We start from the raw sequence: 23,614 nt of genomic DNA, 5'->3' as shown, positions 1-23,614 counted from the left end.
CTCTTCCAACTTGGTATGCTTTTTGAAGGCTCGCATCAGTATCTCAGATGTTAAACTGGAATCACTGCTACAGTTCATTTATGTTGGGACTGTCAACTGGAGGAGGCAGGGATCTTATCAGTTTGAGGTACCAAATAAGGCTTGAAACACTCACACCTATGCATTACTGCAGCATATCCAGAGATAATACAGTGGTACCTTGGGTTACATACACTTCAGGTTACATATGCTTCAGGCTACAGACTCCGCGAACCCAGAAATATTACCTCAGGTTAAGAACTTTGCTTCAGGATGAGAACAGAAATCGTGCTCCGGCGGCACGGCAACAGCAGGAGGCCCCATTAGCTAAAGTGGTGCTTCAGGTAAAAACAGTTTCAGGTTAAGAACAGACCTCCAGAACGAATTAAGTTCTTAACCCGAGGTACCACTGTACACCATTAGCAAGGGAAAGAGGCTGAGCACTCAAATGTCTGCTACAGCACACCTCAACGTCAGCTTCTCCCATATTCCATTTAGTGTGGAAAATTTGCAAATTGTGTGTGGCTTAGGGTGTGGAATAGGTGGTACTGGTAAATCGAGAATAACAATAAATACAGTGGTACCTCGGGTTAAGTACTTAATTCATTCTGGAGGTCCGTTCTTAACTTGAAACTGTTCTTAACCTGAAGCACCACTTTAGCTAATGGGGCCTTCTGCTGCCGCCGCACCACCAAAGCACGATTTCTGTTCTCATCCTGAAGCAAAGTTCTTAACCCGAGGTACTATTTCTGGGTTAGCAAAGTCTGTAACCTGAAGCGTATGTAACCTGAGGTACCACTGTATTTCAGTTGGTGGCATGGGGAGCAGCCATTTTGGCATGGAAGAGGATCTTGGAGAATGAGCAGTAGCAAGGGCACAGATTGGTGTCCTGCTTGGGAGACCATGGTGCAGCCAAGGCAATCCCTGGCTGGATTAATCATATGCCACACTCCAAACAGGAGGGTTACAGAAAAGCAAGTCAGGCGGATCAGTCAAATGCACCTGACAATACCAGATTCCAACCACAGTGGAAAGCAGGGCAAACAGGAGCCTATCAGCACCCCGGAGAGCTCACTCAGGAGCAGTTGTTGACTCAACAACATGCTGAAGCTTTCTGGGGCTTTATGAAAGTCAGCTGGCCTTGACTGTCTATTAGCCCTACCCCTTCTATGACAATGTTGGCTCTTTTAAAGGACCATTGCCCTGCTAGGTAGCTGTTGGTTCCTACAGCATGTAGATAGCGAGGGATGAATTGGAAGGGTGTCATCCAATCTGGAGGGGGTCTGGTAAGGCCACAGCTTCTGGTCTGGATAGTCCAGAGGGCAGGGCGGGTATTTGTGTCCCAAGTGATGCTTCTTCTCCCTGCAGGTCTGCCTGTGAGCCGGATGGAGGATTGTGTCCCGACAACAAGACAAATAGCAGGGGCCTCAAGAGCTGCAGAGGTTGCTCAGGCCTGAGTGAGTGGAAGTAGTGATGATGGTGATGAAGGGATTGTGGCACACTGAGGTTGGATAACCACTGGTCCCATTGGCTTGAGGGGAGGGGGAGTTATGGGTGTGGCCACATCTGCTGGGTGGGCAGCTTTGCCCTCCAACTTAAATGAGGTTGATACCCCTGGCTGACTAGATCAGCAGAATCTAAATTCTCAAATACTGTATTTTTCGCTCTATAGGACGCACTTCCCCCCTCCAAAAATGAAGGGGAAATGTGTGTGCGTCCTATGGAGCGAATGCAGGCTCCTTAGCTTCAGCGATAGCAACGCGAAGCCACCGAAGCGCAGAGGGAGAGCTCCCCCCGCGCTCCGGAGGCTTCGCGTTGCTTTCGCTGAAGCCGCCTGAAGCCCCCGGAGTGCGGGGAACTCCCGCTGCGCTCCGGGGGCTTCAGGCAGCTATCCGCAAGCCTTCGGAGCGCGGCAGGAGTTCCTGCCACGCTCCAAAGGCTTGCGGATAGCCACCTGAAGCCTTGAAAGCGAGAGGGGTCGGTGCACACCGATCCCTCTTGCTCTCCAGGCTTCACTTTGCTGGAGAGGCGCTGCACAGTTTTCCCTCTCTGCGCAGCGCCCCTTCAGCGAAGCGGGAGGAGAAATGGAAGGGGCTCCGTTTCTCCTGCCGCTTCGCTGAAGGGGTGCTGAGCAGAGGGGGAGAATTATTTTTTCCCCGGTTCTCCCCCTCCTATGGTCTGGTGCGTCCTATGCATCCTATAGAGCAAAAAATACGGTAAATAAAATGGGAGGGATCACACAAAACAGCATAATATTCACATTGCATGACTGTAAGCTTGCTGATTTTGCTGCGTGCATTTGCAGTGAAAACAGATAGAACTGCAGTCATCATGTGTGATGCTCTACACACGCTATTTGCACACTTGCATGTTTTTGAAATCTGAAGTTTTTATCCTGTCTGAAAACCAGAGGTTTCAGGTTGGAGGAAGACCAAATATACCACAGGAAGTTCTAGATATAATATGCTTTTGCCATTAACAAAACCAACATCTGGTTGCCGCTCCCTTTTATAGCAATTCTTTGTGCGTCTGGATGTTTTGAGTGGGCTCCTTCTTCCCATACTTTTCCGATGGCCTTCCACCTAAGGATTTGCTAACAACTTCAGCATTTTTCGAGTGGATGGATGCCTGATCCTAGGAAATTCGGGCAGCTGTACAAACCAGCTCATGCTAATCCCTGGCATTTGTGCAAAAGCTTACCATAAGCCTTCAACTTCAGGAGGTGTCAGAACAGCAAGATCCTCACCATCAATTAATTCTGCTTTCAGAAAGTAGAAAAGAGGGCTCTTGGGAGGCAACAGAGAGAGAGAGACAAGAGGCTGGGCCAAGGCCATTTCGTCAGCTTGGTTGAGACCACCAGTTTCACTGGGCTCCTGCCTCCCTCCACTGTCACCTGCCGGCAGCCAAACCACAAGGATTCAACAGTGGGGAAGTTGGGAAGCAGGGCCATTGGTCAACAGAGCTTGATGGAATGAATCCAGGCTGTGGCATTTTGACCCTCCACTCAATGACTTTTCCCCTGACCTCCGATATCATTTGCCTGTTCTGGGTTTGCATGCAGGTATTTCTGCACCTGTGTGAATGTGTGTGCCCCTTTAAAGAAAATTCCCAGGAAGGGCACAAATGCCAAGATTACCGACAGGCGAACAGGGGCAGCAATACCCATTTTTAATTTGGCTCTTTAAAAAAAAAAAGGTATTGTGTAAGACTAATCTTTGCCTGCATAAAGCTTGCCCAAGAGGGATGAAGAGGGATGAAGCTGTTCTGTCCCAAGGCCTCTCTATTTATTTTTTATTTTAATGTACAAGGTGTGACTGCTGTTTAAACATATTATCGTTGCATTACCAAAAATATTGCATGCTGTAACTTGGAAACAAAGCATGCACACCAAACAGGAAGGAATTAATAAGGAAATTATAGGAGCAGCTGTAAGTGATAAACTTAGTGACAATGTTGTGATTACTTAGAGAATCTTATAGAGTTTTAAGAAAATGGAATTCAGTTATGCAATATATGAAGAAATAATTAGGAACTGCAAGTATAGGACTTTGTTTCTGGTTAAGCTGTTTCACAAACATGTATTGGGGGATTTCATAAGAGATATAAAATTGTTAAGATAGGATGACCATACTGATGACATTAATGATATTTATGACTTCTACATTTATGAATTGTAACTTATTTGGATTACTTGAGATATTTATAAGCAAGGTAGTAGAGATGTTTAGTATAAGGTTTGACACTAAACGTTAACCTTAAAAAAAAACCTATACTGGATTTTTTATTTAGTTTAAGTATGAACAAAAACTAAAAAGAATACTTTTTTAAAAACCTGATATATATACTGATTTAGAGGTAACACACACACACATCTGCAATCCCATACCCATGTATTGGGTGGAGATCTTAAAAAGAAAACCTGCTCCTGCTAACTCGGTAGTTAAATTTCACATGTGCCTTCTGCAGGCAACGTTCAGTAAAATTTGATGCACTTATACCATATGGCTAATATGGCCACACACACACAAAAATCACCAAAAATCACGCATGACAAACTTGTCCATCAAAACATAAAATGTGCTAACAAGCTTCCACATCAGCAGGTGCGAAGCAGATTGCAAATGTAACACGTGGAACATGAAAATCCTGACTAAAGGAAGAAAAACTACAGGCAGGCATTTTGATAACGATGATATTGTCTGGATGCTGCAAAAAAAATTACACAAATGAACAACACAAATTCCACAATAAACACATTTCCAAAAGCACCCAACATAGTGCAGACACTTCAAAACCCTCTTGCTGTCATAGATTGGCTGGATGCAGAAGAGGGGTGGGAGGCACTAGCTGGGGAACCCCCAATGGAACCCCTAAGGGAAGAGGGCTCAAAGCCCAGGGATTGGTGGTGGGATGACGATGAGTGGTCAGAAGGAGAAGAAGGAGCAGATTGGAAGAAGGTGTCAGACGCTGGAAGACACAAGATTTACCCACTCTGGAAGAATGGCAGATGAAGCTGATGGACTACATGGAATTGGCAGAAATGACTGGCAGAATCCGAGACCAGGGAGAAGAGTTGGTGAAAGAAGACTGGAAGAAATTTAAAGACTATTTATAGAAATATTGCAAAATTAATGAATGTTAGAAGGATGTTGGATAGAAACTAAGGTGTTTCCAGCTGTAATGCTTTAGGAGATACGAAAAAAAAGGTTTATAAATGGGTAAAAGCTTAATGGTAAGGATTTGCTGAACTAAGTGGAATACAAAGAAGGGAGGTATGAGGAGGTCTGGGGAAATAAGCGTAAGGAAGATATATTATGGAAAATTATTTGTTTTTAAACTGTTTTTATGTTGTATTTTGTTTCTTTTTATTTATTTTTTTCATTGTTATATTTTAAAAAAACTTTAATAAATATCTTTTTTTAAAAAACAACAACAGAAGCTGAAGGGGTAAAAGGAAGAGTCTGTGGCAGAGAGCAGTCAAGATTCAGAGGCAGAAGCAGAGGTTGGAGAGGAGGAGGGCCGAGAGGCAGATACGAGGCAGGCTGTGATGGCCTGGGAATCTGATTCAGAGGCTGAATCTGAGGAATCCCAGTCTGCACAGGAGTCCCCGCCTCCAGGACCGGCTGAGCCCAGGCTGGGGCTTGCACCTGAAGGGCCCTCACTGTACTGGGTCCTCAGGAGCAGACACCAGCTGAATCTGCTCTGGCTCCAGAGGCGATGGAGGACCCATTGCCTGCAGGTGCTCCACTCTCATGCCCGTCAGGGAAAGGTGAGGTTGCCTCTGGGTCCAGTAACCCTCCAGCCTCCCCTGAGCTGCAGAGGCTCAGGGCAGAGAGGCAGAGGGAATTAAGTCCCCGCAGGAGGAGTGCTCGCCTCCAGGCCAGGAGAGACGAGCCTCCTGTGGACCGGGGCCGCCCTATGCCTCAAAGGAGATAAAAGCCAGCTAGCCCAGTCCCAGGTTGCAGGAGCAACAGTGTTGGTAACCTGTTCCTGCCGGGACCCTGTCCTGCTCTTCTGCCAAGTTCCTGACCACACACGACTCCTTGCCTTGGACTTCAGCCTTGATGGACAGCCTCCATACCACACCCTTGACCTCGGACTGGACTTGGACCACGCCGCACAGTAACCCCCCGGGACCAGCACACAGGCTGCTGAAGAAACCAGGGCATCTCCCCCTCCTGCTGTGACCAACTCCCCTACCCACTGGTCAGCCAGAACCTACAGAGGTATGAAGAGGGCGGAGAAGAGACAGACAAGGTGTCAGAGTCTCAGATTGCTTGGAAAGAACCCAGAGTAGGTCCTTCAGTGACACCTGACACCTTGTGAGTTATTGATGACCTGCTGGCCCAGTAAGGTACCTGGATAGCCGACATTCTGGTACACATATGAAATCTGCTGTGAGTTCTTTGGAGGAAGAGCAAGGTATATGATTTGGTAAGGGCACCTTCAGACTTGGGGCACATACCACCTGTGGGCCACCCCTAATCTAGAGTTTCACCACCTGGAAATGTTTGATGACCCAAATTAAAGCCTGCCTTCAATGTAAACAGGGGGTTGGACTCGATGGCCCTTGTGGTCTCTTCCAACTCTATGATTCTATGATTCTAAACTCAAAAGGACATGAGAATCTACCTATAACAGATCAGACTATTTGTCCATCTAGCTCCAGAATGGAGAACCTCAGGTCCAGAGACCCAATGTGGTCCCTCTAGGTCTTTCTGCATGGCCCTAGGAACTCTCCCCCCCCCAGACCACCTGATGCTCCACCCACTTTTGCTTCTGGCCCCTCCCACCCTCGGAACATAGCAGCCCTGGAAGGCTGCCTCAAAGGAGATTCTGTCCCCAGACTGAAAAATGTTCTCCATCTCTGCATTAGCACAGCATTTCCTATTGTCGACTAGCTCAATGGCAAAGAAAGGTGTTCCCCAAATGTTCTGAACCCCTGGCCTACCTGGTGGCAAGTCAATATGTCAAGTCCAAAGTTTGGGGGTCAATCTCTGCAAGCTAAGTCCAAAGTCCAGGAAACACACTCCAGGGTCTGTTCAGGTAAGCCAAGTCCACCAGTCAGGATAGAGTCCAGAATCCCCTGGAGGTCCAGGGGCATCCAAGCCAAGGCCCATCAACATGGGTTGTTGAGCAGACCTGGCACCTCAGCTCTGCTTCCCATTTTTACTTCGCTTGTTAATTGCAGCATCTGGACTTGAGGAGACATGTGACCCTCACCTGTGCTGAGCCTACTCCAGCTAAGGAATCACACATCTCCCAGAGCTAGCGAGCCCCACATGGCCAACTGGTGAGCTGGGCTTTGTGCCCTTGCCTGCCTCAGCCTCCTAGCGCGCCCCTCCTGCTGCTCCCTATGCCTCAGAGCCTGCTGTATTTGCAGAGACAGGGACCCCTATGGCTCTGGCAATGGGTCCTGCTGCTCTGGTTCCCCTCACCACCCTATGTCACTCCATGAGTACTTCTTTCCCCATCCCCTGCTTGCCCTGGTATGTCCCAGTCCCGGCTACACCCCATGCTGGGATCCTGTTCCTTCTCTTCCTCCTCCCCGTCGTCCTACCAGTTCATGACACCAACACCGGGTTCCTGGTCCCCTTTAACAAGAGCTACCAGGGCTTTAAGGGACGCGGGTGGTGCTGTGGGTTGAACCACAGAGCCTAGGACTTGCCGATCAGAAGGTCGGCGGTTCGAATCCCCACGACGGAGTGAGCTCCTGTTGCTCGGTCCCTGCTCCTGCCAACCTAGCAGTTTGAAAGCACATCCAAGTGCTCTGCCGGGAAGGTAAACGACGTTTCCGTGCACTGCTCTGGTTCGCCAGAAGCGGCTTAGTCATGCTGGCCACATGACCCAGAAGCTGTACGCCGGCTCCCTCGGCCAATAAAGCGAGATGAGCGCCGCAACCCCAGGGTCGGCCACAACTGGACCTAATGGTCAGGGGGTACTTTTACCTTTAGTGACACAGGAGCAGAGCAGGAACAGAGAGGCCCAAAGGTTGTAGCCTTTCCTCATGGGGAATTGCTCCATTCCCTTGATCATTTTGCTTTGCCCTTTTCTAAACCCTTTCGATTTCTACAACATCCTTGTGGAGCTGAGGTGACCAGAAGGGTACACAGTGTTCCAAGTGTGGTCACACTGTAGATTTGTATAATGGCCTTTATGATATTGGCAGCTTTGTTTTCATTCCTTTCCTAATGACCCCTAGCAGGGAATCTGCCTTTCCCCACAGCTGCCTCACACTGGGGCAATGCAAACAGATCCACTATGTCAAAAGAAAAAAACAAAGGGGGAACGTTCTGAAAATGATTACAGCTAAAAATATCTAAAGTAAAGCGAGATAAGCGCCGCAACCCCAGAGTTGGCCACGACTGGACCTAATGGTCAGGGGTCCCTTTACCTTTTACCAGGGCTTCAGCATGGGGCATGATACACACAGAGCATGTCTTCTGCCATTGTGGTGCAGCGTCAACAATCCTTAAACACCTATGATTCAGAGACCCTGATTCAGAGCCACAGACAAAGCCCAGTCATACCCCATCAATATCTCTAGCAAACGAAAAACTAAATATTTCTGGGGATGCAACCGGGCTAAATAAGTCCAGGCCATGAAATTGAACATTTCAGATTCATGGCTTGTGCATTACTACTGAGCACTGCCTAGAAGCTTCAACCATAATAAGCTGGGGCTAATTTCCCACTAATGGTACTTTGGTCTTACAAAAGCAGGTCCTTTTTTTCATTCTGGAGTCAAATATTGTTATAGGAAATGCTATAGGACCTGGCCCTAGAACTCTAAAATCAATCTAAACCCATTAAAACGGTGTTTTTTGTTCTCTCTGTCCCTTGGGGGGAAAAGCTACTTTGTCATTTTATCTTAGCCAAATAGGGTGGAAAGAATTAATTTCATTATACAGAACAGAACAGGATTTCATTGGATTAAACCCAAGGACTTTCAATGTGCTTTTTAATATCTGCAGAATTGCACTGCCCTTTCACATTTGTAAAATATTCACGCACAAAAGATCTCCAAACCCATCCCTATTCCCAACAGTGGCTTAATTTGCCATATCACAGTAAGCCAATGCGGGGGAAACTCCAGTTTCATAAGCCCACCAGATCTCCCCACTTGGCACAGAGTGTGGTTTAGCCAAAGCCATGCCAGGCAAGTTTACAACAGGTAAACCTGCAGTGCCAAACCGAAAAGGGAGAATAAGGAGCACACCCTGAGAGCCTTTTTCTGTTGCTCTGTGGTAACGAAAATAGTCGTCAGATTCAAAAAGCGGCGAATTACAGCTGAACAGGAAGAATGGCGAGTGCATTTTGGCTCTGTACACATCCTCCAGCTTTAAAGCACATGCAAAATACAATCTTTCCCTCAAAGAACTCTGGGCATTGTAGTTTGTTAAGCGTTGCTGGAAGTTACAACTCTGTGAGGGGCTAAACTACAATGTCCATAATTCTTTGAGGGGAGGGTATGTTTCAAACGTGTTTTGAAGGTAGAGCGTACACACAGCCTTGAGACTGCATTCATAATTCTTCTGCAGCCTCAACTTAAATTCAAGTCTTGGCTGCAAAGTAAGACTCTTTGCAGCACTGGCTTATGTCTTTATTATTTATTATTAATTTTCGAATAATGCCCTTCATCTGATTTCACAGGCTGCAGAGGGTTGCCGTATGTCCTCTTTTTCTAGGACACGTCCTCTTTTTCATGGGTATGTAAAATGAGAGTCGACATAGCAATCCATAGTTAAAAGTAGTACAGTGGTACCTCGGGTTAAGTACTTAATTCGATCCGGAGGTCCGTTCTTAACCTGAAACTGTTCTTAACCTGAAGCACCACTTTAACTAATGGGGCCTCCTGCTGCTGCCGGAGCACGATTTCGGTTCTCATCCTGAAGCAAAGTTCTTAACCTGAAGCACTATTTCTGGGTTAGCGGAGTCTGTAACCTGAAGCATATGTAACCTGAGGTACCACTGTAGTTGGCAAATGCGCCCTCTTTTTTGCTCTTCAAAACATGGCAACGAAGAGCGGTGGCTTCAACAGAAGCATTGCAGATATACTCCTAATTCTTCCTAGGCAAGGCATAGGCTCAAAGTAGAATCCCATTTTACACTCCTTCAGTAAATCATGAATCATGGGCTATTGTGCATGAGCCAACTGTGTCTGCCTGGACCCCCCCCCCCAACAATGGAGAGAAACAATTCACAACCCCTGATTCAGCATTACATCTGATTCAGGGACAGTGGCTTGTTTTTCCCTTAACACACCACAATGGTAAGCCAAGAGTTGATATTTGCTCATAAACCATGGTTTGCTTGAAAGAAACTAACCACGGTTCCATGATCCAGGTGCAATGCTAAGCATTGATTTGTTTCCTCTAAGCAATAGTGGGGAGGAGCAAAACTGCCCAGACTGGCTCAGTTACGGGAAACCATTAGGTGTGACATGAGAATTGGGTCATCATTTTAAAAAGAAGAAGTCTTAAACGTTTTAAAAGCACTTTTGGGTGTCTTGCACATTTTCTTCTTCATAACTGTGAAACCCCCGTAGATTTGCCCGTATCCAAGTTTAGACTGCAAGAACTTTGAAACAAAGACGTAACCTATTAGATGGCGAGACCTGTGTAAATTCCCTGCACATAAACAGACGAACAAATCGTAACACACCCCAATTATGGCTGATGAACCTATATTGTGGGTTCCAAAGAAAAGGCTTAGATTTAAAAGGCAAGCTTTTAAGAAGCAATGATTATCAACTATATGTTGGAGAATCAACACGGCTTTCGTATCAAAAGGCAAGAAGGTTGCAGGTCAAAGTTATGCGTCTCCTCTACAGCACAGCCACAATAGAAGCTGCTTGAAACCCTGAAACCTTATCTGTAAGAAACAGGCAACTAAAACTAACAGCACCATCTTAAGGCAAAAAATAGAAGCGTACACTAAGCAGGAAAAGAGGAGGCAGCTTTATGGAGGGTCAGGCTAACGATCCGTCTTGCTCAGCACTGTTTATACCCAAGGTAGCCAGAGTTGGGCCTTCCACATGCGGTTGACTTCCCATCAGCCCTAGCATGCCCCATGGGCATAGCTCAGTTGGCAGAGAATGAGACTGGAGTCAGGGCTGGAGTCCTTCCATCCCATCCTTGGGGCTGATCCTGCACCACCAACCAAGAACATACACAACAGCATAGCTGTCAACTTACAGATTTGAAAATAAGGGACCAGCGGCCGTGATCGTATAGTGGTTAGTACTCTGTGTTGTGAAAATAAGGGACCAGCAGCCTCGAAAATAAGGGATCAGCAGCCAAAATAAGGGATCAACAATTACTTTGGTAAAATACATATTTTGTTGTGTGCAAATGGCTTTAGATACCTATTAGGTCCATAAATTACCATATAGCATATATTCAACACAAAAAAGCAACAATTTGTTGTTGACAAAGGACAGCGGGACATAGAAAGGGCCCCATTACCTTCAGTAGCTTATTTAAGGGACATCATCAATAAGGGACAGCAGCGGGACATGGCGCTGGGATAAGGGACTGTCCCATCAAATAAGGGACGCTTGACAGCTATGCACAACAGGGTCACTGTGTTTTGCACTATTGAGCTAGCGTGAGAAGCAACCACTTAAAAGCACCTTAAACAAAACTCGAAACCAAAGCTGGTAGGACACACACTATCTACTTACTTTCCTGCTGCATGAAAAGGAAATGGCCCCGAAACCCAGAGCACCTTCCCAAAATTTAACAACAAAGAGTTCCTTACTTTTTCTTGATCTGGAGAAGAACTTTATGCCCCCGGGAGAAGTGGATGCGTTGGAGCTAGGAGAGGAAGAGTCTTTGGAAGACGACCGGAAGATGCCGCTGAAGCTCATGCGCCGAGGGGAGCGAGGGGGAGATTCCTGGTAGGGGAAGGGGAACACTGTTTTGGGCGAGCCGGGACTGTGCTTGGATTTGACGGGGGCAGAGGCTGGGCTGGAAGGCCGGTTCTGGAGCCCCTTTGGGAAAAGTCCTTTGGAAGGGCTCCCTGTGTTGTAGCTGTCTTCCGCCTGCAAGGGAAAGAGAAAGGGGTAATAATTTTTAACAAAAAAAAATATTATTCCAAGGCAGACCTCTGTCAAACCATTGACCTAATGAGCATCTACCTGCAGTGAATCTGCTGCAATAAAATATTGCCTGCCCTTCTCTTAAAATTATCTTTTGCTGGACTAGCCAAACACTAGTATCTTTCCTGTGTTGGAAAGGCTGTGGAGAGATATGCTCATATTTTTATGCATGGTGGAGTCGCACATTGGTAAACATCTTTTGGGGAAAAGTTGTTTCTCATTATTTCCAAAATTACACAGCAATCCCTTCTGCCCAATTCAGGTCTTGCCTTGTTATCATTAGTCTCAAATTTAAAAAATAACCTTAAATGCAGAGATATAGTAATTTTTCCTATTATCAGCCGTCCGATTAACAACAGCCCGATACTGTAAACAACTTAGAGAAACCCCACTGAAATCTGATTAAATAATATTTGGAATGTGGCTCTATCTTGCTACGGAAGGGTAATTAAAGGCAGTTCAAGGATAGACACTTTTGGTGAGACTTGGCTTCCTTTCTTTGCCTTTATAAATAGAGACTCCATTCTTAAGGAAATCAGCCCTGAGTGCTCACTGGAAGGACAGATCCTGAAGCTGAGGCTCCAAGACTTTGGCCACCTCATAAGAAGAGAAGACTCCCTGGAAAAGACCCTGATGCTGGGAAAGATTGAGGGCACAAGGAGAAGGGGACGATGGAGGATGAGATGGTTGGACACTGTTCTCGAAGCTACAAACATGAGTCTGACCAAACTGTGGGAGGCAGTGGAAGACAGGAGTGCCTGGCGTGCTCTGGTCCATGGGGTCACGAAGAGTCGGACACGACTAAACGACTAAACAACAACAAAATAGAGACAGAAGGTACTTTTATTCCACCCTCAACGTAAGAATCTCTGGGGAGAGGCTACTTGAACTGATAATGCATAAATAAACATAACACTTGTGTACTGAATATGAAACCTAACGAGAATGTACCACTGGGCAAGTTAATGTTGTTCTTCTATTGACATGAAAACCAATAAAAATTATTTTTTTAGGGGCAGGAATATTGTCTGCCCAACACTGCAGGTGGTCAGAAAACAGAATTAAAAGTCAAATCCCACCTTCTTCTAATGAAAAGTTAAAATGCAGACTCTCAATGGGTGACAAGGAGGACTCACTACCAACATAGGAAGACAATACACTACTTTATACCGGTCAGCCTATTTGTCTAGCTGGTCCAGTGCTGCTGAACTTTGACAGGAAGTCCATCTCCATGGCCTTGGGGAAGAAGTCTCACCACCGTCACCTCTGACTTGATCTTCTAAATTTGGGACTGGACTTATGACCTCCTGCATGTAAAGCATGAGAAATGATCCATCTCGGTCCCAACAGTTGCCATTTGTGGATGTGAAAAGAATGGGCGGTTTCTGGGAGCCTAGTTAAATACATTAAATTCTGCCGCAACGGCCAACAAGACAAGCCGTGCAGGTTTTTTGGAAGCTGAAATGCGGCAGTGGTGAGCATGGGTGAGACCAGAAATCTATGCCTTCTTAGACCTCCTACCTTCTGCCGAAGAAGAGCTGTTTTGCCTCACATGCCCCACCCTGAGAGCTGATACAGTGGTACCTCAGGTTAAGTAAATTCGTTCCAGAGGTCTGTTCTTAACCTGAAACTGTTCTTAACCTGAAGCACCACTTTAGCTATGGGGCCTCCCGCTGCCCCTGCGCCGCCGAAGCACGATTTCTGTTCTCATCCTAAAGCAAAGTTCTTAACCCGAGGTAATATTTCTGTGTTAGTGGAGTCTGTAACCTGAAGCGTCAGCAACCTGAAGCGTATGTAAACCAAGGTACCACTGTAATGGCTTTTTATTGTGTACAACATGCAGCAACAGCCGTTTTTAAAACTCACAATTATATTTTAACCGGAATATAACAATATTCCCTTTAACTGGACTGAAACGTGCTCATACGTTATAACAATCTTGGTCCAAGGGAGGGCGGGAAGCAATTACGCTGATATTAATGGCATGTACAGTGCGCATGACTATCTCGATTGCTTTACAGCTACAGCCATTAGCCTGGGGGAATGAGGGGAGAGACCTGTCATTTCCTGTTCTCTACTCTTGATGCTGCAGCAATTGTTCCAGTCAGAGCACCTCAAGCGAGATAATTTGATTAATTATTTACCTTAATGACAAGGGGTAAAGAAAACATTAAAGCAGAAGATGAGTGTAAATACACACATATTTGCTTCCCTATTGGCAATTCATTTAATCAATTTTTCCTTCTCTGAGCTTATCAGACAGGATCCAGTCCTCAATAAAGAACACATACACAAGTACCCATGACTTCTAACGATACCCAGCCCATTCTTGATACCCCGGCAGCTACAGAAGCTCAGCTGCAGAAACCAAATCCTGTTTAAATATTAGTCAAGAAGGAAGGCAGTGGGGCCTCAGGCATCCTCAGATGTTCCACAGGCTGAGCAGCAGAGGGCGAAGGGAGCATGTGGAACAAAGTGCAAGCTGGAGGAGGAAACTCCACAAAACGAGCCTTTTGCCAGGGACCTCCATGCACAGGCGTTAGTCTGCAGAGCAGCTACGAATGATCAGCCCCACACTGAACTTCTCCACACAAGGCACGTGTGGCGATGCATAACTGAATCTGGGATCTATAGCTAAGCTCCAGGCCCTTGCTACTCGGGGCGTTAAGCTTATTATTCTTATTATTGCCCCCAGAGTACACAAGTGCTTTAGAAAGCCGCAAAAGCAAGACAGACTGAAGAGCTTGGAGTCTAGATTTTGGCACCAGAGGTCTTTCTTATGCCTCCACCTGAAAGCTCATTTAAACAGACAATACTGCCATACACCTCTCAATGCAGTTGTTGTTGTTGTTGTTATCATCATCATCACCATCATCATCATCACCATCATCATCATCATCATCATTATTTTGTGTTTTCCTGCATTTGGGTGTTTATATTTAATTGTGTGCTTTCTTCTGAACCATAAATCTTTTATATTATTTTCAGGGAAAGAACAGGATTTGTTTAATAAAGATTTAAGAAGAAAATAAAGTACCCAATGAAGTGATGAAGTGAGGGACAGATTTATTGTAACAAGCAGCACCATGCATGGTTTGAACGGCAGCATTCCTTAGGGAAAATCTACAGCTAAGTACAAACATTAACTCAAGTCTCCACATTTTAGGCAGAATTTGCTGATCCAGAGTCTCTACATGGAGACGAGAGAGGACGAGAGAGAGAGAGAGAGAGAGAGAGAGAGAGAGAGAGAGCTTTTTTTCTACAAAAAAATTTTTAGGGGTACTCTGATTTTCCTACTCATATTGAGGCCAAACTTATTCACAAAATGTTTTGGGGTATGTGTCCCCTGCGCCCCCCTAGAAAAAAGCACTGTATGTATATGTATATGTATATGTATATGTATATGTATATGTATATGTATATGTATATGTATATGTATATGTATATGTACGTACATACATATATATACAAACACACCTCTAAAACTACTTTTATTCATCTCCTTGAATTTCTTTTCCCCTCCACCTTTTCTTCTTAACTTATACTTTGTTTCCCCTCCCAAAAACTTATATTCACTTCCTCCTCTCATTATCTCATTCCTTTCTATTCCCATTTAGAGTGGCATGGCAGTTTAAGAACAGCCCTGTTTATGAACTATTCGGTTTACAAACTCCGCAAAACCGGAAGCAGTGTCCCGGTTTGCGAACTTTACCTCGGCCTAAGAACGGAATCCGAACGGTGGAAGGGCACCAGCGGCAGGAGGCCTCATTAGGGAAAGTGTGCCTTGGTTTAAGAACGGTTTTGGTTTAAGAACAGGCTTCCGGAACAGATTAAGTTCGTAAACCAAGGTACCACCTGTATTATTATTATTTTAAAATATTAACCTTTTACCTCATCTCCTAATTCCCTTCAACACTTTCACTGACTTCCAAGGCCATATCTGACTCCTGGGCCTGAAGCAAGTCTGTGGTGCCAAGGTCCACGTGGCCCCCTGTTTGACTAAACCAACTGGCAGTGGCCTCTCCAGGGTCCAGACTGGGGACATTCCCAGCCCTATCTGAAGATGCCAGGAATCGAACACGGGGCCTTCCACGTGCACAGAAGATGCTTTAACACTTTAACAACCCTTCCCTGATATGAAGAAAAATTCTTTCTCTTAGAAGGACAGGCCCGGACACATGGGAGTTCCTTATTTTCTTCAAGCAAAGGGAGCGACGGCGCATACCAGATTAAACTCAACGATATGCTATCGGTCTTCATGTCAAGGTGCAGTTAGATTAGTGTCATTTGAGGCGAGGGAATTTCTGCCCGTGGTATACCGCTGCAGAACGTAGCTCACGTCTCTCCAGATAGCTTTATCAGACTGTACATACCTCCTCAGAGGCAAATGCAAGATTAAATGGGCTGTTAGTGTGTGTCAGTGTGTTCTGCATCTGGCTGGGGTTTGGGAAAGGACATAAGGCGACGGTGTTTTCAGTCCTGTCCTGAGTTTGGTGTGTGATCAGCGCAGCTTCTGTTGTTCTACGGTTCAGCTTCCACTCAAACCTACATCACCATCCCCTCCAACATTTATCCTGTGAAAATAGGGACCTTCTATACCTAGACAGCATCTTAAAAAGTAGATACATCACCTTGCCAACAAAGGTCCGTATAGTAAAAGCTATGGTTTTCCCAGTAGTGATGTATGGAAGTGAGAGCTGGACCATAAAGAAGGCTGATCGCCGAAGAATTGATGCTTTTGAATTATGGTGCTGGAGGAGACTCTTGAGAGTCCCATGGACTGCAAGAAGATCAAACCTCTCCATTCTGAAGGAAATCAGCCCTGAGTGCTCACTGGAAGGACAGATCCTGAAGCTGAAGCTCCAATACTTTGGCCACCACACGAGAAGAGAAGACTTCCTGGAAAAGACCCTGATGTTGGGAAAGATGGAGGGCACAAGGAGAAGGGGACGACAGAGGACGAGATGGTTGGATAGTGTCTTTGAAGCTACCAGCATGAGTTTGACCAAACTGCGGGAGGCAGTGGAAGACAGGAGTGCCTGGCGTGCTCTGGTCCATGGGGTCACGAAGAGTCGGACACGACGAAACAACTAAACAACAACAACATTCTCTGTCAGGAAGCTTCTCTCGTGTTTGATCTCGCCACACACATAGACGTCATATTTACATCTGTCACCTTGAGCCAACTTCACTGCCTCAACCTACCTCACAGGATTGTCGTAAAAAAAAATGTGTGAGGGAAGGGATCATGCGCAACACTTTCCGCAGATAAATGAAACAAAACGAAAGTTTTAGCAGCAAGCTAAAACTGCCAGCCGGCAGTTAAGTCTGGAGGAGCAACAGAACCTTGTGTTATAACCACCATTTAAAAACTCCCAGCAAAGCTAAAAATGTCACAAGCTGGGCTGGGGAGGAAGGAATGAGTCAATCAGTATTTGCAATAGGTCTTCCCCAGGAGGTACAAACGCAATCTCATCTGCCTACAGAAACACTCTCACCAAGTGACACCTAATTTACCCCTCAGGTCTGAAAGTTACAGGCATACCTCCGAAATATTGTAGGTTCGGTTCCAGGCTACCACAATAAAGCAAATATCGCAATAAAGCGAGTCACACACTGTCAGAGCTGCTTCCAGATCCTAGCTCACAGAGGATCACGCTAGCCAGCATATATTTAATAAAAGTCTTTATTGAGTTACAGTTTCATTTTCAAGCTGCAGCGTGCAGCTCTACATCTCATGTGCTAGACCGGCGATGCTCCGTCTGAATCCCCGCCTCCTGTACACCAACTTGATACCCTCGCCTTGCTCCACCTCTTACGTCTTTCCTTCCTTCTCTGGGTCCCTCTGCCCCCCATGGCCTCTTCCTTCCGGGATTCCTCTGAAGCAGACCCCCCGGACCCTTCCGTCTCCTTGCGGTGGGCTTTAGGACCTGGCTCCCTCTCCGGGCTGCTTACTGTGCCACCTTCCGCTGCATTTGAACTTGGCGCGCGCGCCCAACTTCCTACCTTCCTCCTGACCGTTTCCTCGCTCCCTGATGAGGGCGTGACCACTCCTGACTCATGCCCTCCCTCCTGCTGAGAGCCTCCGGCACCCGATACCTGGCCCCCTTCCTCCCCGCTGCGCTCAGCTGGGGACGCTGGCCCCGATTTCCAACTGCTGCTCTCTGAGTCCCCTCTGGTCCCTTCTTCCTGGGGTGTCCCCCTGGGTCCCCCCCTTGCTCTGACCACTGGCGCTCCTTTCTGTGAATCTTCCGATTCACTGGAAAGACTCGGAGATCTCGGGTCGTCATCATCACTCATCCTTCCTTCGGACTCCTCCCCCTCGCTCTCTGTTTCCTCCCCTTCCTGCGTCTCTGCTCCTGAACCCCTGACACACACATTTTTTGGGTGTGAATATATAAGTTCTGTTTACACTATGCTGTAGTCCATAGATAGGCAAACTAAGGCCCAGGGGCCGGGGCCAGCACAATCGCCTTCTAAATCCGGCCCACGGATGGTCCGGGAATCAGCGTGTTTTTACATGAGTAGAATGTGTCCTTTTATTTAAAATGCATCTCTGGGTTATTTGTGGGGCATAGGAATACATTCATTATTATTTTTCAAAATATAGTCCAGCCCCCCACAGGGTCTGAGGGACAGTGGACCGGCCCCCTGCTGAAAAAGTTGGCTGACCCCTGCTATAGTCTATTAAGCCAGGCTCCCTAGCCTGCTCAACTCCTGTAGCCAGAAGTGTGGGTCTTTCTCCCCCTGGAAGCAGCTGGGCTGCCTGCAGCTGTACCCATGTCCTCATAAGGAGCAGTATCTGCGAAGCACAATAAAACTGCATGTGCAAGATTGAATCACACACTTTCCAATCTTTTGCAGAAAATTATATTTTCATCTGCAGACGAGAAGCAATAATTCCTCATCGCTGATGGTAGTGGCGGCGACCCCAAAACATTTAAAGTGCTGTAATGTAGCTTCACTTAAGAACCATTTTTTTCTTCTCAGGCAATCAGATTCTACACTCCTAAAGTGTGTCGTGCTTAATGCTTCATTGTGAAAGGTGTGAGTCAGCTCCGCAGAATTTAAAATGGATCTCTGCTTACTAAGGCAAAGGGTTTTGTGAAACGTTAACAGCCAGAAAGACGTGTTCCCAGGATTTTTCTTGAAGCTGTCCCAAGAGGTGAAATATCGCAAGAGTAGCAGACTTTAACAACAAAGCTCTTTCCCTGTCCTTTCTGCACAAGGGGAGGCAAAAGAGGAAATAATAGCTTGGTCCTGATTTGCTGGAAAACAGTGAATTCTGCAAACCATGGTTTGCCCCATTCAGACACAAAAATTATATTTGGCAAAAATTCAGTACTGAATTGGCAGTGTGCAGAGAGAAGGAGATCATATCCCCAAGGTTTAGCATTGCATCTGAATGCAATGCACTGTCTGTGTTTGAGCTATGTTTTGGGCTGCCTGGCAGTTGCATTTCTTACCTTCTAAACCACTTTGAGTGGGCTTTTGCCTCTCCTGGAGGGATTTTAGCTTGCTAAAGGGTCTGTTCACACGTCCAAGGTGAAAAAGTTATAGCAAGGCCACGCCTCCATTTTCCTCACACAGCAAGCTGGTCCTGTGCAAGCGCCTCCCGTGGAACCAGATCCACAGGTCAGGATAAGAGTGCCATAAAGGTAAAGGTAACGCGACCCCTGACCATCAGGTCCAGTTGTGGCTGACTCTGGGGTTGCGGCGCTCATCTCGTTTTACTGGCCGAGGGAGTCGGCGTACAGCTTCCGGGTCATGTGGCCAGCAGGACTAAGCTGCTTCTGGTGAACCAGAGCAGCACACGGAAACGCCATTTACCTTTCCTCTGGAGTGGTACCTATTTATCTACTTGCACTTTGATGTGCTTTTGAACTGCTAGGTTGGCAGGAGCTGGGACCGAGCAACGGGAGCTCACCCAGTCGCGGGGATTTGAACTGCCAACCTTCTGATCGGCAAGTCCTAGGCTCTGTGGTTTAACCCATAGCGCCACCCCTGTCCCAAGGGTGCCATAGAAGAGGCCTTCTCCCAAGACCACTTGACCACATCATCAACACGGAGGGGACAAAGGGACCTTGCAGCAACTTCCACTTAAAAATACTCAGCTGAATCAGCCATTTCTGGACAAATCAACATGACCGACGTGAACACAGTGAAACAGGTCTCTGAATTCTGGGAAGATTGATGGAAGCACCACCAGTTTTCACTAGCAAGAGATAGAAAGAAGACTCAGAAAGTCCTACCTTCCGTGAAGCATGCTTCTCTGCACTGTCCACGTCTCCATCCAAGAATGGCATGGCAAATGAGCTGAGATCCTAGGAGAAAAGGAAAAAGGAAAATTATAGTCTTTCAATTAAAGTTTCTAAAGGGCACACAGACTAGAATAGAAATGCAATACGTCATATGTAAAAGGAAGCTTCAGAAGTCATTTTATAAAATGGAAAGCAGTTCTGGGATGGTTAATGCTGAGTGGTGTAGTGGTGTGGGGGTTGCTCAACTTATTTGCTGGCTATTTATTCACTTCTTTGAGCAGTTTCACCCTTCCACTGTACAGTCCCAGGTAATGTTTGCCTTCCCAAAGAGGCATTTGGCCTGTTATTCTATTCCTACTTACCTGAGAGGAGGGATGTCAGAGAATTCCACTGAAAATAGAAATGTGAGCGGAAATTGCCAACGTTCATTTTATTCATCCCACTCCTCCAACAGAACTCAATCCAGCCAATACAATCAGTATTTGCTGCAGTTGTTGCTTCCAGTCTGTAAACGGTACATAATGGATCACGTGTCAATTCCCCACCAATTCACATTGCACTGAAATGAACCGGGTGGAATACTGTAATGGCAACGCAACTTATGTACTGAATTACGTATATTGCATAAGCTATGCAGTTTTGCCACAGCAAACAGCATGACAAAAAACACTGTGTGAAAGACGAACTGCAGCAGAAGGGAAACAGTGCTTCATGGGCAGAACAGAAAAACGATGCCTTCTTACTTCTGTGGTTGAGAGTAAGACCCACTGAACACAGTGGATCTGATTTCAGCACTGCTGGAAACAATTTTGTGAAGAGCTATGCCTCATGTGGAACATAGGAACTGCCCAGTTGAATTAGGCCAAAAGGCCAATTTATTCCAGCATTTTGTTTTCACTGTAGCCAAGCAGGACCTGAGTGCCACGATGGTCCTCTGCTCAAAAGAGTCCCCCCAGGATGCAGCTTTTCATTGAAAAAACAATGACAGATGTTGGTGCTTAAATAATAATGATAATAATAATGTAATATATATGCTGCTCATCTGCCTGCCCTTGCCTCTCTCCACTTGGCTTGGGGCGTGGCCTGACAGGATTCACAAGGACTGCGGCTACTGCTCACAGAGCGGGCTCCTCTTTTAAATTGTTTTTAATTTCTATCCGTATTGTTTTAAATGAGACCATCTTGGCTGTGAGCCCTGGAAGACCTGCACCTTGCCTTGTTGGCCTTTTCCCATCTCGCCTGGGAGAGTGGAGTGCTGACTGACTCCAACTACAAAAGCTGAGGCTGCTGAACGGATTCTTGGGCTGGAGTATTGTTTACAGGTGGTTGAGAGAGCTTGTTGCTGTTACTGATATTATTGTTGTATCTTTAGTTTTAGATCGTATGATTTGCGTGGAAATTGTTTCCATTTGGTTGTGTACTTTTTGTTTTATTTATAGTTTATGACTTCTGTTATGTTTGTAATTATGTAAATCTTGTCATGTTGTAAGCCACCTGGAGCATAGTTTCAACTATGGAAAGGCAGGATACAAATAAAATGATGATGATGATGATCTGACGGGGTTGCCCCAGCCGCTCTAGGCAACTTCCAACAAATCAAAACACAGTAAGACACCCAACATTTAAAACTTCCCCACAGAGCGCTGTCTTCAGATGTCTTCTAAAAATCAGATAGTTGTTGATCTCCTTGACATCTGATGGGAGGGCGTTCCACAGGGTGGGCACCACCACCGAGAAGGCCTTCTGCCTGGTTCCTTGTAACTTCACTTCTTGCAGCGAGGGAACTGCCAGAAGGCCCTCGGAGCCGGACCTGAATGATGCGGGTCTTTGTATGTAATGTGTTACATATATATAAGGGGAGCAGGTGGCGCTGTGGTTTAAACCACTGAGCCTCTTGGGCTTGCCAATTGGAATCCGTGTGACCTGGGTGAGCTCCCGTTGCTCTGTCCCAGTTTCTGCCAACCTAGCAGTTCAAAAGCATACCAGCGCAAGTAGATAAATAGGTACTAGTGCTTTTTTCTAACAAAATGTTTAGGGTACTCTCATTTTGACTCAAGAAAACCACCATTTTATACTTCAAATTGGGGAAAATAAATACAGTAAATGGACAAAAGTACAAAGATTCACAAAATGTTTAGGGGTATGCATACCCCTGTGCCCCCCCCCCCGAAAAAAAGCAGTGGGTACCGCTGCGGTGGGAGGGTAAATGGCATTTCCATGCGCTCTGGTTTCTGTCACAGTCTGTTCCATTGTGCCAGAAGCAGTTTAGTCATGCTGGCCACATGACCCGGAAAGCTGTCTGCGGACAAATGCCAGCTCCCACAGCCTGAAGTGAGATGAGCACCGCAACCCCATAGCTGCCTTTGACTGGACTTAACCATCCAAGGGTCCTTTACCTTTACCCTTTTTTACTTATTTATCTATTTTCATCACACTTTTCTATATAAAATACCCAAAACATCAAACAAAACTAAAACAACTAGATCATAAAATGGATTAACTATGTTCCAAACCCACAGAGAACAGACGGACAGACATAAACTATTTTCCAAAATATATAATAGGTGAATCAGCTGTCACATAGAATCTCCAAGGAAATGAGATGCTAATAGCATTTTTAGATGAAAACCTATTGTCTCAACAGTAAACCTAAGATGTGTGAATATGACAAGTATGTGTTTGCAATTGCAGGTGTCGGGGAGGAAGTCTTGTCACGAAGCCAAGATAGGGAGACGTGCCTTCCACTGTATTAAACAGGGGATTTGCCTGTGCAATGTGTTAAGGGACATTAATCAGATTGCCAACTTAAAGAACCAACAGGAACACGGGGAAATGGAGAGGGGAGAATTCTATACTCCTTTATTTTATTTACTGCATTATCGCCCTGCCTTTCTTCCATGGAGCTCAAGGTGGATTACAGTGGTACCTCAGGTTACATACGCTTCAGGTTACAGACTCCGCCAACCCAGAAATATTACCTCGGGTTAAGAACTTTGCTGCATGATAAGAACAGAAATTGTGCTCCGGCGGCGCGGCGGCAGAAGCAGGAGACCCCATTAGCTAAAGTGGTGCTTCAGGTTAAGAACAGTTTCAGGTTAAGAACGGACCTCCGGAACGAATTAAGTACTTAACCTGAGGTACCACTGTAATATAATCACAGTAATGATTCAAAAAACCACTGGTGATAGTAACATAAACCACCTGGCATTGGTGAACTTTATCTTATAATTCAGCAGTTTCATGCTAAAGTCTCCCTCTGAAGGTCTTCTGGTCAAGAATGATCACTTCAACATCAGTAACCTGAGGTACCACTGTATATTGTTTTCCCCCTCCAAATTTCATCCCCACAACAAGCAAGAGCAAGTGACGTCACCCTGTGAGCTTCATGGCCAAGTGAGGATTCAAACCCTGGTCTCCTAGGTCTTAGTCCAATGCTCTAACCACTACACCACAGTGGCTCGCCGATTGTTTGTGAAAACGGAAATTCTCCTGAACATACTTGTTAAGACAGAATCATATAATCATTGAATAGTAGTGGTGGAAGGGACCCTGAGGGTCATCTAGTCCAACCCCCTGCAACGCAGGAATCTCAACTACAGCATCCATGGCATTAAAAAGCAAGGAAGGAGAGTCCACTGTCTCCAGAGGGAGTCAGTTCCACTGCCAATGAGCTCTTACTTTCAGAAACCTCTTCCTGAAGTTTTAGCCAGAATCTCCTTTCTTGTAACATGAA

The 23,614-nt window shown here is 46.0% G+C and overlaps 1 protein-coding gene across 4 annotated transcripts in view; it reads right to left on the bottom strand.

Annotated features, from left to right (window-relative positions):
* Positions 1-23,614, bottom strand: part of PRKAG2 (protein kinase AMP-activated non-catalytic subunit gamma 2) — a 208,647-nt gene that overhangs the window by 121,727 nt on the left and 63,306 nt on the right. For all 4 annotated transcript variants that reach the window (XR_014212219.1, XM_082192434.1, XM_082192435.1 and 1 more), the window contains exons 2-3: positions 19,873-19,944; positions 11,281-11,563 (exon numbers count right to left, since the gene is read on the bottom strand). Coding sequence is in view for 3 of the 4 variants with exons in the window: in XM_082192434.1 (XP_082048560.1) it covers positions 11,281-11,563; positions 19,873-19,944 (355 nt within the window). In the remaining variant the exon portion in view is untranslated. The remainder of the gene's footprint in view (positions 1-11,280; positions 11,564-19,872; positions 19,945-23,614) is intronic.

The sequence above is a fragment of the Podarcis vaucheri genome (assembly GCF_965113315.1).
Source record: "Podarcis vaucheri genome assembly, chromosome: 12".
NCBI classification, from domain to species: Eukaryota; Metazoa; Chordata; class Lepidosauria; order Squamata; family Lacertidae; genus Podarcis; species Podarcis vaucheri.
The sequence above is the reverse complement of the archived record's forward strand: the minus strand, read 5'-3'. Positions and strand labels throughout refer to the sequence as shown.